We start from the raw sequence: 15,832 nt of genomic DNA, 5'->3' as shown, positions 1-15,832 counted from the left end.
CAGTGCAAGTTTCTTTGTTAAAACAGCTCAAACATGCATTTTAGTCTGTGAAACCTAAAGTTCAAAGCATTCTATATATAAAAGACACAAACGGACAGTTTATGGAACAGAAAAAAATTCCTTTTATTGTGATTTCACCAAGAACAGTTTATGATCTGGGTCTCTCCTTCTTGCCTTTGTACAGAGCCAGAAGAGAAACGTTGGCCACCTTCACCACCTTGAAACGAACACCAGGGATATCACCCACGGCGTGTCCCTTACGACCGAATCCTGCCACCAGAACCTCATCGTTTTCCTGGAACAAAGAGAAAAAATGATGCACTCTTCATTCTGTAGATTTATATTCTCTTAAAGTTTCACATGCATAAATCCAGCTTACCTCGATGAAATTCAAGCAGCCGTCGTTGGGCACGAAAGCTGTGATCTTCTTGCCGTTCTTGATCAGCTGGACCCTGACGCACTTCCTGATGGCAGAGTTGGGCTGCTTGGCTTCAACACCACTGTCATGACAAACAGAAAGTGAACATTTACTCCTTAAACAACCAGCATATTCATCATTGTCTTGAAGAACATCGTCTTACACTTTCTCAAGCACAATGCCTTTGGCGTGAGAAGCTCCACCGAAGGGGTTGGCCTTCAGAGCGGTACCCAAATGAGCCTTCTTGTACTGTTTATCATGCCATTTCTGCTCGCGGCGGTGGTTCCGCAGTTTTCTAGCAGTACGCAGTCCACGACACTTGCCTAAAGGAGGAAAAAGAGAGAGGAATAAGAAAAAGCATCAGTTTCAAGATGTTCATATACCCAGATCCCACACAGTTAACATCCATGACATTTCCAATCATAAGGAAATCTTTTATATCTATAAAATGGAATAGAATTAAGTCACTAAAAAGATTTAGACAACCAAATCGTCCATATTAACACTACAGATGTTGCTCATCACTGTCAAGAGCTTGAAGATGTTTATCAACACAGAAGCACAAATACAGGGCTCGTTGGTTCCGATTCATCATTTAAGAGTCAAAAACAATATAAGAAACCTTCTAGCACTAAAGATTCAGTCTACTGTTATTATGCAGTCTTAAATAACCCTAAAGAAACCAACATGTTGCCATAATTTTAAAGCAGCAAAAATAAAATATATAAACACAAATAATAAGGCCGTTTAACACTGTGAATTAAAGTCTAAATGAAGATCAATGCTTCAGACTGTGTGTGCAGCTCATGGCCGCTCCACGATGCCTCCATTATAAAACACAAAATAGTTACAAAAACGGCTTCATAGCGATCGCCACTAAGTCTAAATCGATACATGAAACGTTTAACAACACATAAACCCAAACAATTGTGAGGTAAAATCAAATATTACAGCGTTTTGTGAAGTTTTATTGTCGCCTCACACGTACCCATGATCGCGTGCTCTGAGTCCGGACAGGAAAGAACGATCACGTGACGCTCTGCGCAAATGACTGCTGGAAGGACCCCGCGGGTTGACAAAGCGAGCGCCTGTACAAAAGGATGTGAATTTCAGCCTTTTACGTTTTCATACCTCTATTTGAATGACAGAACTACAGCGTTAATATATTTATCCGGTTTATTTTACTGTCATTCAAGTTAAAATGTTTTATTAAACACCTGTCTACTTGATTGTACTGATTACCATATAGTATTTTAAAGAATACAATGATATAATCTTATTGTAAGTGTCCAAAAACTATGGTACTACCATGGTATTTATTATTATTTTACTATTTTCTAGTGCTAGTACTACTTTTACTAGTTTCTTATCAAGTGCGGGTTGACAAACATAAATTATGATAGAAAGGATGTTTCTTTGTTTGGGATTCGTTAGTTTCTTGTCTAGAAAAGGCCAAAACACCATTTTCTTCATGTATTTTTTACACATGCTGCCAATTAATGTGCACTACAGTGTAATGTAGGTCACACACATGCAAAATAATGCAGAAAGAGCATTATTCGACCTTCTGCCACAGTTGACAATCAATACCATTGTCTTATATCCGTTAATTATTTGGCTAATTAGTTTAGGTTTATGGATCAGTCGCTTACATCTCCTGCTGGTTTGTGTATTACTGTGTCAGCAGCACACGCTCTCTGAACGGGCGTGGCCGTGTCGCTGGATTAACCCGCCCACTGCACGCTGATTGGTCGCCGCGCCTGTCAATCATCGGCTGAGGTTGCGCCCTGTTATCCAGGCAGATTATGAAGCAGCAGTGTTCAGCATCATCTCTGGCAGACTCATCTGGATGTATACATGGCATCAACGTGGCTTGCGTTATTTTCCTTTGTTTTCCTGCAGATATCCTCGTCTTATGAGCAGCTGTCTGCCTTTGTGGAAGGAAGGTGAGTGAGTTATTTCGAAATAAGCCAGAGATGTGGTGTTTTATGCATCCCATTTATTCAGATGGTGAAAAACAAAGACTATATAGGCTATACTGTGAATCTTTAATAGCCTATGCGTTTATTAAATGACGATGAACTGGTGTGGCAGAGACAAACTAGTGCTTGCTTCCTTTGTCCACCCTTCATGCACATTGTGTCTGCATTGAGACTCAACTGAAGGGCTCTTGCAGTGAAACACAAGAGAAAATCCATCGGCATCAGTTTACAGGGCAAATCCATATTTGCTACTATAATTGGAGGCAAAGATGTGTGTTAGATAAGATGAGAGCAGGTTGGGATTCAGGAATGATCAGCATCACTGAAGGAATGTCAGGAATGTGGAGCATCCTTCTGATGTCATGCTGTTGATGATATGAATGAAATATGAAATAGAATTTTTTTTCATATTGTTGGGCTAAACATCACCTAAAACGTGTAGAATCAAGCTGGAGAATCACATTATGTATCATTTATTTATTATATAAATGAGCCTGATGCGTGTTTATTATTAATAATTGATCTTTTTTATGCATTAATGAATAACATTTTGTATGAATGAGTTTGATTTTGACTTGTTGATACATAGATAGATACATAGATTTTATTATATTTTCTATGCATCAACAGAATTTACAATAGACAATATGCAAAACAATGTAATGTCATAAAAATACACTACAGTATGCACAATAAACACAGTGAAAGTAGTCAAGTATGCAAAAAATGTAGAAAAAATGTTTTTGATTTACTTTTAAATTTACTTTCTGAGCATGCAGTGTTAGATTCAAGATGGCAGATTGGCATTTTATCTCTATCCACCAGATGGTGCCTAAGATTATTATTATTATTAGAGATGCACCGATACTAAATTTCTCCACCGATACGATAGAGTAATATCTGCCGATACCGATAACAATACCGATAATTTGGGGGTTCTGCCATTTATACTTTTTTAAAATGAATGATAATTTCATTATAAGATGAGAGCAGGATTATTATTATTATTAGAGATGTACCGATACTAAATTTCTCCACCGATACGATAGAGTGATATCTGTCGATACCGATAACAATACCGATAATTTGGGGGTTCTGCCATTTATACTTTTTTTAAATGAATGATAATCTCATTATAAGATGAGAGCAGGATTATTATTATTATTATTATTAGAGATGCACCGATACTAAATTTCTCCACCGATACTGATAGCCGATTATTCAGAGTAATATCTGCCAATACCGAAAACAATACCGATAATTTGGGGGTTCTGCTATTTATACCTTTTTAAAATGAATGATAATTTCATTATAATTAATAATCATTATATTTTTAATTATTATATTTTGAACGAAATGCAAATAAAAACTTTATTCTCTCCATTTCATCATGTTGTTTCAGAGTAACTGGTATCAGGCATAAACAAACACATTACTCAAATTAATATTAACACACATTAACTAAATTCTGAAGATTAAATGAATATTTCTTAACTTTCTGAATGATATTAATCCTATTAATATTGAACATCAATCTGGTTTCTTAGCATTTTCTTTACACAAAGCACAAATTCAGTGCATTTTCCTGCCTTCTTTTAATTGACAGGATATATCGGCCCTGACAATCCGTTGTTTTTAAATTAAATAATTAATAAATAAACGAAATAATTAGAGATGCACAATATATCGGCCAATAATCGGTATCGGCCAAATAAAAGCAAATTTTTACACTATCGGCTATTGGCCGATACCGATTATTGGCCGATATATTGTGCATCTCTAATTATTTATTTTTTTCCCAGAAAATCTGAGTATCTATTTAAGTTCTTGACTCACTTAAGCGTTGTATAAAATGCTGAAGGAATTTGTAAACAAACACATAATTAAATCAAGCAAAAAAGAAATCCAAAAGTGTTACCCTAAACAGATTTGATCTCTTTTACTACATGAAGCAACATGATTACATCTTACTGCTTTCTAAGCACCAAGGCATTTTTATAGCCACATATGTTCAGCTTCTCTGCAGTCGACTTCATACTGCAGTTAAAAGCACATCTAATTGGCAGCAAACTGCTTTGTAGGAGCTGAATGTGTAGCGTTTCTCCACTAGCGCTTGCACAGATGGAGTTTTACTACATGTAGGCCAGTCCAGGCTTTAGCTGTGTATTAACAGATTTGATTTGGTGAAGCATCTAGATGCCGGCAGAACTTTAAAGACACGCACTAATCTGAGCATCCCAGCTGAAATATGCTATAACCGTTCTGAAGCGGTCAGCAGATTCCATTGATTATATAAATGTGCCGACTGTGGCCCGTCACTGGCCCACATGTTCAGATGCAGCGACGGCAGCTCAGCGCTGAGCAGATAAGCCACTGCCGAAGCTGATAGAAGGAGGGATTTGTGTTTTCTTTCTGGCTTTCCTCCTCTATCCGACTGTATTTATTTATGTGATCAGGTTGTTGTTTTGGGAGGTTCTGTGGAGGTCAGTTTCAGTTGATGCAGACTCTAGATAGATAGATAGATGAAACGACAGGTCTGATGTTGTTTACAGTGCAGGTAAACAAACAGCACCTCCCCTACATGGACAAGGGCAGCAGTACAGGGTCACAATCTTCTGCTGCACTGTGGGAGTCCTGAGGTGATAAATGAGATTATATTGGTGTGACGATGCACAAGAACCACAAATAGATGCATTATTATTGAAATTATATTAAAGAAACATTCCATAAAGGTTCACTATGTTATCCTCTAGCGGTTAAAAACAAAAACTGCATGTATTTTGCAGAAGAACATTGTTTTGGTTGTGCTTCATTACTGTGCGGATGAATATGACACGTGTTTAAGTAGCCGGAGCAACTTGACTCTATTTACAGACATGATGAGACACGCACGAGGGAGAGATGTATTTATGCAATTACCCGCGAAAACCATCCTGACAGGTCTAAAATATAAACACTTATAATAGGCTTACCATAGTGAATCAGGGTAAGAAAAAAACACGTTTTGGAAAAAGGATTGATAATGTTTTGATGTACTCTTTAAATTTTGTTAATTTTGAAGAAAAAAGTTACACCTTTAAATACAAGCGTATTGACAGCAGTGTTGCCAAGTCTGCAGTTTTCCTGCGTAATTGGGCTACTTTTACACTGTTGCCGCAGGTTGTTTTTCATGTCCGCGGGTTGAAGCGACCCCAAATAACATAATATTTAGTCCCTGGAATGCGATTTTTACCAGGGGGAACCCCCCTTGAAACGTGATTGGGCTAGTTTTGAGTGGCAATTGGGTGGGTTTTGTTATGAAAACCTGGCAACCCTGATTGACAGCATTTGTGACACACTGAGGATAACTTTGACATGTTTGTTCAATCAAAACAATCAAACAAATGTGATGCCATAAATGCACTTGCAATATAACAAGAAATATGCAATATTTGTGGTTTAATATTGTCGTTTTTTGTTTTTTTTTTCATATTTAAACATTGTATGATAGAAACAAAATTTAATAAACATTCACTGTTGTTTGACAATGGAGCTCAACTTGTGTTTAACCAGGAATATTCCTTTAATTTCTTTAAGCCTTGAAAACAAAATATAATAAACACTTTTTGCAGTGTTATTTAAAAATGTAGAATTATTTATATACTGTTTTAGTATAATGATATTGTGTAGTTTATAGTAAATATATAATCATTATATATGTGTATATATATATATATATATATATATATATATAAAATCATTATCAAGAAGTGTTATTTTAGTATTATTTATATATTATTATTACTATTTATTAACATTTTGAATAAGCTTTTATTGTTATTTTAGTCTAAGTTTTCGAAATTTGGTTATGTGCTTTTATTACTTTTACAATATTTCTGTTTAGATTTAATTTATTTTTATTTCAGTTTTTTTAGTTTTTCAGTTTTTTTCAAATTTAGTACCTATGTATTTCAGTTAGGTCAAATTTTTCAAGTTTTTCATCTATATTTAATTTATTTCAGCTTTATTTCAATTAAAAAAAAATGATTTTAATAGTTTTAGTTTTAGTTAACAACAACAACACTGGCATGAATTAAAAAAGAACTACATTTCTACATTTTCAGAAGGAAGCAACACACACTCTGCAAGATGAATTACACACTGAACTTTGATGAGCATCAGTACTAGTTATTGATACTTGATGCAAAAAATCCTATTAATTATATTTGTGCACTGTTAATCAATCCAAACAGGTCTTGTCCAGTAGAGCTGCGCCTCAAGCTAAAGAAAACATCCATTTATTTGTGTTATATATTTATGAAAAATGATATACTTTCTTCCTTGCTATACAAAGACATTCTCACGTCTTACTTTGATCCCTGACCGACATTATGTGCCAGCGTCGGTCAGACTGAGCCATAATCAGGTCTGAGAAGCAGGTTAAGCCCATTGCAGCAGCATTACTCAGTGATTAGACGTTTAAACGGTTCATCTTTGAGTAATCTGTCTTATAGTTGAAGAAATCAGAAAATCACACATTAGATCTCTTGAATATCTCAAGTTTTACTCCTAGACAGCAATAAGATGAAAAGGAGAGAGAATTGAGACATTGTCAGCTGATCTCAGATGTTTCTCCTGAGAGTCTCCTTTGCATTGATGGTTCCACGAAGAACCTTTAACATCCGCGGAATCTTTCCGTTCCATTCTTTATAGTGGAAAAAGGTTCTTTAGATTTTTCAAATGTTCTTCAAACTAAGAAAAAATGGTTCTTTTGAGAACTGTTCACTGAAATGTTCTTTAGGGAACCCAGAATGGTTCATCACTGCCAAAACCACCCTTTTTTAAGAGTATAGAGTTTCAGAAAAAATGCCAAGAGTTGAAAATTGATCTCTTGCTCTAATTTACTCATTTATGTCTATATTTATTTCTCTTGAGGCATTTGCAGGAGAAACATCTGAAGCAAAGTTGATACTTAACTGAGATCTCCTGAGCAATAGAATTTTCCTGCGGCAACAAGAGCAAAGCATTAAAAGTGACTTGAAAGAGAGTTGGTCTCACTTCACGGATGATGACGTTCCAGCAGTGACTCACAGCATCAAAGCCTCCTATTCCTCATTCATATTCATAACGTGAAGATCCTATCTGCAGTTGAGACTGAATGATTTCAAATAAATGTTTATGATGGTAGATTAATAATGCACACTTAAATTCTCATACTTGCAGCTCAGATGATGCACCATCCCAAGACATCAGCATTCAAGAAAGTAAGCTGTTTTGATAAATATCAGAACTACTTCATATGTCAGGTTTTACAGGGTTAAATTAACAGCTGTATATACAGCTCTTTATTAATTTATTTGCATATTTGTATAAATAAATAAGATATAACTGTAAGTGTTTCTCATCTGTGGTCTGGTGTTTTTGTGCAGGTGGGGTGGACGGCGATGGCTCGGTGTTTGTGGCCGAAGCACGTCTCAGACGAGCGCTGCAGGTGAGATGTGTCCGTCTGCCAGCGGAGCCAATGTGACCTTGTGCTGCCACTGGGGTGCAGATTTCCCTCCAAAGTCCAAACAAGATGAATTTAATCCTTGACAGACCGCACTGTCTTTGAAAAACAGATTATAGACATGCTACATTTTTAATCAGGAATTTCATTCTGATTTAGGATATATTACAGTGCCCCAAAAACTCTCTTTCTGTAAACTGTTTCATGAGTATTAAGTGTATTTAACAGCAGGCATAGGGGAGAATGGGGCTAGTTGTCACACAGTATGTTTCAGAAATGCCTATTTGGGGAGCTGGAACACTTTTGTTTTGAATGTTGTAAATTTATACATTTGTTGAATAATCATAATGTATGTTGGCCAAAACATCTGGTTTATATATTTTTTTTTTGGTTTTTTGGTTTTTTGGTTTATACCATTTAGATTTAGCTGGAAATCCTATGCCTTTTTAGTGGCAGGTTATATTGTGACAACTTAACCCATTTTGTGTGACAATATGTCTTGTTACTAGCCTTACATACACCTATCATCGAAAGAAATTAATACTTTTATTCAGCAAGGATGCATTAAATTGATCAAATGTGACGTAAAGAGATTTATAATGTTACAAAAGATTTCTGCTGTTCTATTCATCATATAATCCTGAAAATAATGTTTCCACAAAACTATTAATCTGTTTTCAACATTGATAATAATCAGAAATGTTTCTTGAGCAGCAAATCAGCATATTAGAATGATTTCTGAAGGATCATGTGACACTGAAGACTGGAGTAATGATGCTGAAAATTCAGCTTTGCATGAAAGGAATAAATTACATCTTACAATATATTCACATAGAAAATAGTTATTTTAAATTTGAATAATATTTCACTATTTTTACTGAATTTTCGATCAAATAAATGCTTTCAAAAACATTAAAAATCTTACCAACCCTAAACTTTTGAATGGTAGTATGTAACTTTGATGTGCTCGTGTTCCAGCCGTACGGATGGCAGCTTCACGCTCCTCCACGCAGGAAGTTGCTGCAGTCTCCAGGAATGTTGCCGTACTCTCCTCTGAGTGTGACGTACAACGGCAAGACCTGCATCCTCTTCAGGGCCCGCAAACTGGCCATCAGGTACAGGAATCACAGTTTAGTGGACCTCACAGAGCGAATCTTCAGCCCAGACACACCGGTGGACACCAAAGGCTCCTTCTGCAGTAAAGATAAAGCCATGTAAGTTCAGTCGCACACTCTACTAGAACAGGTTTTCATGTTTGTATGATCAAAAATACATTATTTTTCCCATATTTGACATTGTTGCAGCTCCTCTCTTCCCAGTCTGTCAGTAACGCTCTGTTTAGTTCCTGTCTCTATGAAGCCCCTCCTTCTGAAAAGCACAATGCACTCTGATTGGTCGGCTGGAGCAGTGTGTTTTGATTGGCTCTTCTAGCGTGTTTTGGGAAATGTCCCGCCCCTTACTATAACCGCCAGTTTCAACACACTACTAACTAACTCAACCAGGCCCCGCCACTTTATTTTGCATATGCCTTAGGCGGGAAATATTTAAATAAGGGATTTTTTGACAAAATTGATAGATATTTAATAATATTTTGACATATTTTGTTATTCACCAGACTCAATCTACGGTTTGGCGACGTGGAAGATCTTAGAGGCCTCTCCATAAGGTTATTTCTAATTTTTTTGTTTATGTGTGTTTGATATAATGATGCATTACAGTGATTTTACCTCAGTTAAGTGGTGATTTTTTGGCCAAAGCTCTATTAACTGTGGTAAAATCACTGTAAAGTATGGCCTCATGTGGCTTATTGCCTTAAAAGTGATATGACAAGGTACCAATCTTCAATAAATACATATTTTTTTAATAATCTGATATTTTAATATTCTAATATTAACTTTGACATCCTTGCAGTCATATCCCAAGCAGCTCTGGTATTAATATTAATGAAAACCTCTTTATAATGTTTTATTGTCAATGTTAGAATGGTAAAATATAGAATGTTTTAAAGAATCTTAATGGTTGCCATTTAAATGGGCACAATAATATCAAATTCAACTGGTGCCATCACAGATGTGTCAATATTAGTTAATGTACAGTGAAATAGCTTCAAATGATGCCATCGCATCATCCAGGTGGATGCTGCACATTGGTGGTGGTTGAGGAGATTCCCCCTTTCATATGTAAAGCACTTTGAGTACCCAGAAAAGCGCTATATAAATGTAACAAATTATATAATTATAAATAAATGTAGCTCATCTGAATTTAGAGATAATATTGATTGTTTTTTTGTGTGTGTGTGTGTGTGCTGGTAAAAAAAAAGCAGAATTTTTTTTAATGGCATTGCACAGAGATAAAGACATATGACTGTGCAGTATATATGTGTTTATTTCCACAGGCTACAGATGTCAAATACGTTCTACGAGTCGGCGGGACAGAACTGGTTCACTCTTGATAACGTGCACATCCATTACAACTGGACGTACGAGGCCACGTTCAACGCTACAGATGTGTACGCGCCCTCCACCAACTCATATCACTGCCAGCACGTCAGCAGCCTGCAGAAGTACGACACGCTGCTGGTGCCCAGCGCCAACACCGACCACGCCGCAAACTGGCACATCACCTTCACTGACTTCCAGGTTGGCAGGCAACACATTCCCTCCATCCTCTGCTGATAAACGCCTCATATTGGAATTGTAGCATCTTATGCAGTATTTTTAGCCTCTGGTGGGTGTAATGTGGTTACACAAGCTTGTGGATTGGCATGAGAGCAGCGTCTTTTTAAAAAAGCTCATAGTCCAGAGTTTGTGGAAGAACATGCTGAGTTTGAGTGAAATGAAACTCTGTAATATGGAATATTGAATACTATGAATTATTCTGCTTTGCCTGGATAGACAGAACGATGGATGGATGGATGGATGGATGGATAAATAGATGGATGGATGGATAGATAAAAGGTTGGATGGGTGGGTGGGTGGGTGGATGGATGATAGATGGGTAGATGGATAGGTGGATGGATAGATGGAATGGATGAATGGATTGATAAATGGATGGATGGGTGGATGGATGGATGGATGGATGGATTGATAGATAAATGGATGGGTGGATGGATAGATAGATGGGTGGATAGATAAATGGATGGATGGATAGATAAATGGATGGATGGATGGATGGATGGATGGATGGGTGGGTGGATGGATGGATGGATGGATGGATAGATGGGTGAATAGATGGATGTATAGATAAATGGATGGGTCGATGTATAGATGAATGGATGGATGGATAGATAAATGGATGGGTGGATAGATAAATGGATGCGTGGATGGATGGATAAATGGATGGATAGATAGATGGGTGGATGGATGGATAAATGGATGGGTGGATGGATAAATGGATGGGTGGATCGATAAATGGATGGGTGGATGGATAGATGGATGGATGGATGGATGGGTGGATAGATAGATGGATGGGTGGATGGATAGATAGATGGGTGGATAGATAAATGGATGGGTGGAAAGATAAATGGATGGATGGATAAATGGATGGATAGATAGATGGATGGGTGGATGGATAGATAGATGGGTGGATAGATAAATGAATCGATGCGTGGATGGATGGGTGGATGAATAGATAAATGGATGGATGGATAAATAGATGGATGGATGGATAGATAAATGGATGGAAGGATGGATAGATAAATGGGTGGGTGGATGGATGGATGGATGGATGGATCGATGCGTGGATGGATAGATAAATGGATGGATGGACGGATGGATGGATGGATGGATAGATGGGTGAATAGATGGATGGATGGATGGATGGATAGATAAATAGATGGATGGATGGATGGATGGATTAATAGATAAATGGATGGATTGATGGGTGGATAGTTCTTACCAACTAACCATCTCTTGAAATCTAACAATTTCTTGTATTCCTCACAGATCCAGGCGTTCAACGTTCAGTCCAGTAAGTTTGCGTCGGCCAGCGACTGCGCGACCTTCTTCACCCCAGCGATCCTGATGGGTCTGATCACGTCTCTGATCCTGCTGCTGGTGTTAGCGTACGCTCTGCACATGGTGGTTCATCTGAAGCACATCGACCGCTACGAAGAGCACAAGACCACCGTCTACTTCCCTCGCAGCACAGAAGCGGAGTGCACAGAGAAGAACAACCTCTAGGGTCCTGTCGCAGGCCGAGAGACGGACACTTCTGTGACTGTGAGCTCTGGAACTAAAATCAGCGGCGGCCAGACAGGAGAAACTCCCATCTGCACGGGGAACCAGGGCTCTTTGGGACTGACTGCACCACGGCAGTGACATCATTGTGGTGGGACAGTGGAAGTCCGAATCGGGTTCCTTCGGGAGCTTTACAGGCTCAGTGCATGGGAGGATTTGGAGATATCAGCCAGTTCTCACCAAAAACCTAGGAATTAAACATTCAGCGTGAGGTTTCATGAGCGCTCATTTCTGATGGAGATCTTCAGATGTTTGAATGCAATTCGAAATAGCACAATAATCAATATATCTTACATTTGCATCGCCTGTCTTTTAACTTAATAATACTGATGCTTCTTTAAAGTCAACATGAAATGTGTTTGCAACCAATTTACCTTTGTAATAATATGAGATATTTGCACATGAAACAGGACAAGCATGTAGAAAAACTTGATTTTTCCATCTGCAACTGATGGTGCACAACAATACAATGAAATCAAGGAACAGTAAATAGCATCATTTTTGATTTCATGTTGACTTTGAAGTTTTAAACTATGAATAAACCATTATGATTGTGTAATATAGTTTTAATTTGATGATCAATTAAATAAATGAAAAAAGGAATGCTAAAGGCCCGTTCACACTAAGAATGATAACGATATCTATATTTGCGTCCACACCAACGAACGATAACGGTCTGTTTATTGTAAGCTCACGCGCTGTGGTTTCAAAGTGTGTACAATGTGTTTTTGCTGTTCTTGTTGCATTTACACGCTTTAACCAGCAGATGTCCTCAGCATACTATGTTTCGAGTGAATAGCTAGTGTAATCGATCTAATCTAACAGTGAATTAGCTGACGAAAACAATATAGTGGAATAAAAACAATGCCTAGTCTTTTTCACTGCAACTTCAAAGGATGCTAGACAATGTTAGCGAAACTAGCGCTGGTCACCTGAAATAATTAGGGGTTCAAGCGCGTAGTGCTGAAACTATTGTAATTGTTAAATTTTCCAAGGATCAGCATTCTCCCACAAAAGTGATCGGGCAGACCAAACGGTAAGTCGTAGAGACTTTAAACTTTGAGGGCTGGTAGTACTCATACCGCCAACAACGTCACCAATGCTCGGCCTGACGGGGGCGCTACAGCACGAAATGGCTTATAACTCCTGAACCGTTAGGCGTAGGCTCGGGTGTCTTATATCGTTGGAATCCTTGGCTCAAGGCGAAATTTCCGGGTATAGAACTGTGAACTAGTCCTAGGTATTTGACCCAGTCGGAACCAAACCAGTGCAGAAATGTTCTCTGTAGTCTGAATATCAATAATTATCAAAAAATTTTTAATTTTGATTCACGGTCGCTAAGGGACGCCAAAACGAACAATGAGGGTGGAGCCACTTTTACTAAAATGGCTATAACTCAAGAACAAAATTAGATATTTGCACCAAACTCAGTACACGTATGTAGGGGCTCAATCTTTGGTCATGGTAAAAAAAATCGCGTCAATTGGACACTAGCTGGCGCTATAACTTGAAAAAACGTGAAAACAGCTGTAATTATGCAACCGTTTGTCCGATCGACTTGAAATTTGGCATGCAGTGTCTTGGTCCAAGGGGGCATGATAGTCTATGAGGACATTGGCGTATCTCAAAAAACATGGCCGCCATTGGCCAATGAAGTTTGTGCACCTATTTGACAAGGTTAACGGAGGCCGATTGGAACGAAACTTGGTGGGCATGTTCGACTCATGGTTATTTTCACGAGAGTGACGTCCTTAGACTTCTGAAACCTTGCCGAGTCCAGCGATACCAGACATGCCAGGTTTTGGCTTACAGTTTGTGCAATGTTGTGATTTAGTGCTTAAAAAACTTTTGCAAATATCTTCAAAACCGCTTGTCCGATCGAGACAAAACCAGCGTAGGAAACACGGAACCTAAATTAGTTAACTAAATGCTACTGCCCAAATGTCAAAATTTTGATAGGAAATCGCAAAAAAGGGTCATTTTTATGTTCTCATATATATAAGTATATATAACTTCAAAACGAAATGAGATATTTTCACCAAAATTAACACACATATGTATTGGCAAACTGAGGACACCCCAAAAAAGTGTTGGAGATCAGGCAATAGGTGGCGCTATAACTGTCAAAAAACCTTTTAAAACCATATTTTTCCTTACTAAATTGCCTGTATTGGCCGTAAATGGTCTTTTCCATCTATTATCCAAGTGTTTACATGCTTGCTAAATAAAATATAATAACTTTTTATGTGCTTAAAGGTCTTAAATGCTTGAACCCCGATAAATGCTGCTTGCAGCTTTAATTTTATTTTACTGTTTGCTAGCCTGGCATAATGATCTCATCTGTAATACTTCTCACCATTTATTCCGGGGATTATGACCGATTGTTTTCCATTTTCTTTAAAGTATCCTCGTCAAACAGCCTTTTCTGTACCTCAGCAAATAACTTCTCCGCAACGTTGTCCGCCATTTTAAATGCGCGAGCGCTTAAATTAGAACGGATTCTGATTGGCTGTCAGTGTTTTATCATTTAACAGCAGGAAAAAAATAGTTCTGAAAGTGATCCCTACGATATCGTTATGGCTGGGTTGTGGACAGTGGATCGTAGTTATCGTTCTTGGTGTGAACTGGACTTAACAATTAATAATAAAGCATACTGCGTAATGGTTTCAATACAGTGTTTAACCAGCAAATATTTTAACACATTTTCCTTGAGAAGTTGCAAAAAAATTAAGACATAATTTATTAATTACTGACGTTATTTTGAAAGTATGTATTTTTTAAAATTATTGTCATGGTATTTTTGTGTAGATTGTATGTTAACTCTGGTTTTTGTAATTTCGTATTTAATTTTTTCAGTCTTTTGTGTATGATTTCATGCTGAGCCTTTGGCTGTGGTGAAGAGCGGCTTCTTATTACTTGGATTTTAAGCAAAACAACAATGGAAGCAACATGACGTCTGTTGTGTAGTGAACATGCTGCATGCCAGTGGCTAGAGACATTTCACAACCTGAATAATCAGATGGTTTGCGTTGTACCATGTACTGTATATTGGTAATAATCATAATGTGCTAAATAAGGGAAAATATGTTTGTTTTCTTTCATGTACACATGTATTTGGGAACATATTAATAGCTTAACTTTGTTCAGCAGACATTTATGCAGATAAAATGGAGAGATGTGAAATGGGCTATGATGTATTAATATTTGATGATTATTATTGCCCTCTCAGTTGAGTTCAATAAAACCAGCAGCACAGTTGCGTTTCAAAATTATTTTGTGTTTTATATGTTTGAATGATACCATAAGATACAGGTGATTGGAAATCAGTTGACTCAGATTATATCAAATACAAATTTATGTAAGCTGTGATTTATTTAAAGGGATAGTTCACCCAAAAATGAATATTCTGTCATCATTTACTCCCCCTCAAGTTGTTCCAAACCTGTATAAATTTCTTTGTTCTGCAGTACACAAAGGAAGATATTTGGAAGAATGTTTGTAACCAAGCAGATCTCGCCCCCCATTTAGTACCATAGACAATAGGGGGGCAAGATCTGCTTGGTTACAAACATTCTTCAAGATATTTTCTTTTGTGTACTGCAGAACAAAGAAATTTATACAGGTTTGGAACAACTTGAGGGTGAGTAAATGATGATAAAATTTTCACTTTTGGGTGAACTATCCCTTTAACAATGAAATAGTATTTCTA

The 15,832-nt window shown here is 37.3% G+C and overlaps 2 protein-coding genes across 2 annotated transcripts; one reads left to right on the top strand and one right to left on the bottom strand.

Annotated features, from left to right (window-relative positions):
• Positions 1-98: 98 nt before the first annotated feature.
• On the bottom strand, positions 99-1,522 carry rps23 (ribosomal protein S23). The gene is made up of 4 exons (XM_051913089.1): positions 1,407-1,522; positions 582-741; positions 380-500; positions 99-295 (listed from the first exon to the last, which is right to left on the bottom strand). The coding sequence occupies exons 1-4, from the start codon at positions 1,408-1,410 to the stop codon at positions 149-151; spliced, it is 432 nt and encodes a 143-aa protein (XP_051769049.1). The 5' UTR covers positions 1,411-1,522; the 3' UTR covers positions 99-148.
• Positions 1,523-2,131: 609 nt separating this feature from the next.
• On the top strand, positions 2,132-15,395 carry atp6ap1la (ATPase H+ transporting accessory protein 1 like a). Its single transcript, XM_051913088.1, has 7 exons — positions 2,132-2,364; positions 7,603-7,643; positions 7,809-7,870; positions 8,864-9,099; positions 9,501-9,551; positions 10,281-10,524; positions 11,830-15,395. Exons 1-7 carry the CDS (start codon positions 2,276-2,278, stop codon positions 12,064-12,066), a joined length of 960 nt encoding a protein of 319 aa, XP_051769048.1. The 5' UTR covers positions 2,132-2,275; the 3' UTR covers positions 12,067-15,395.
• Positions 15,396-15,832: the final 437 nt, after the last annotated feature.

The sequence above is a fragment of the Ctenopharyngodon idella genome, chromosome 11 (genome assembly GCF_019924925.1).
Source record: "Ctenopharyngodon idella isolate HZGC_01 chromosome 11, HZGC01, whole genome shotgun sequence".
Taxonomy (NCBI): domain Eukaryota; kingdom Metazoa; phylum Chordata; class Actinopteri; order Cypriniformes; family Xenocyprididae; genus Ctenopharyngodon; species Ctenopharyngodon idella.
Note: the sequence above shows the minus strand (reverse complement) of the source record. Positions and strands in the feature narration are given on the sequence as shown.

Excerpts from the sequence above, each read along its gene's own strand:
- rps23 (XM_051913089.1), bottom strand. Across the intron at positions 501-581 it reads GGCATTGTGCTTGAGAAAGT|TGGTGTTGAAGCCAAGCAGC; the intron begins GTAAGACGATGT and ends TTGTCATGACAG. Across the intron at positions 296-379 it reads GCTGCTTGAATTTCATCGAG|GAAAACGATGAGGTTCTGGT; the intron begins GTAAGCTGGATT and ends TCTTTGTTCCAG.
- atp6ap1la (XM_051913088.1), top strand. The coding sequence starts at position 2,276 with ATGGCATCAACGTGGCTTGCGTTATTTTCCTTTGTTTTCCTGCAGATA. Across the intron at positions 9,100-9,500 it reads TGCAGTAAAGATAAAGCCAT|ACTCAATCTACGGTTTGGCG; the intron begins GTAAGTTCAGTC and ends GTTATTCACCAG. Across the intron at positions 10,525-11,829 it reads TCACCTTCACTGACTTCCAG|ATCCAGGCGTTCAACGTTCA; the intron begins GTTGGCAGGCAA and ends TATTCCTCACAG.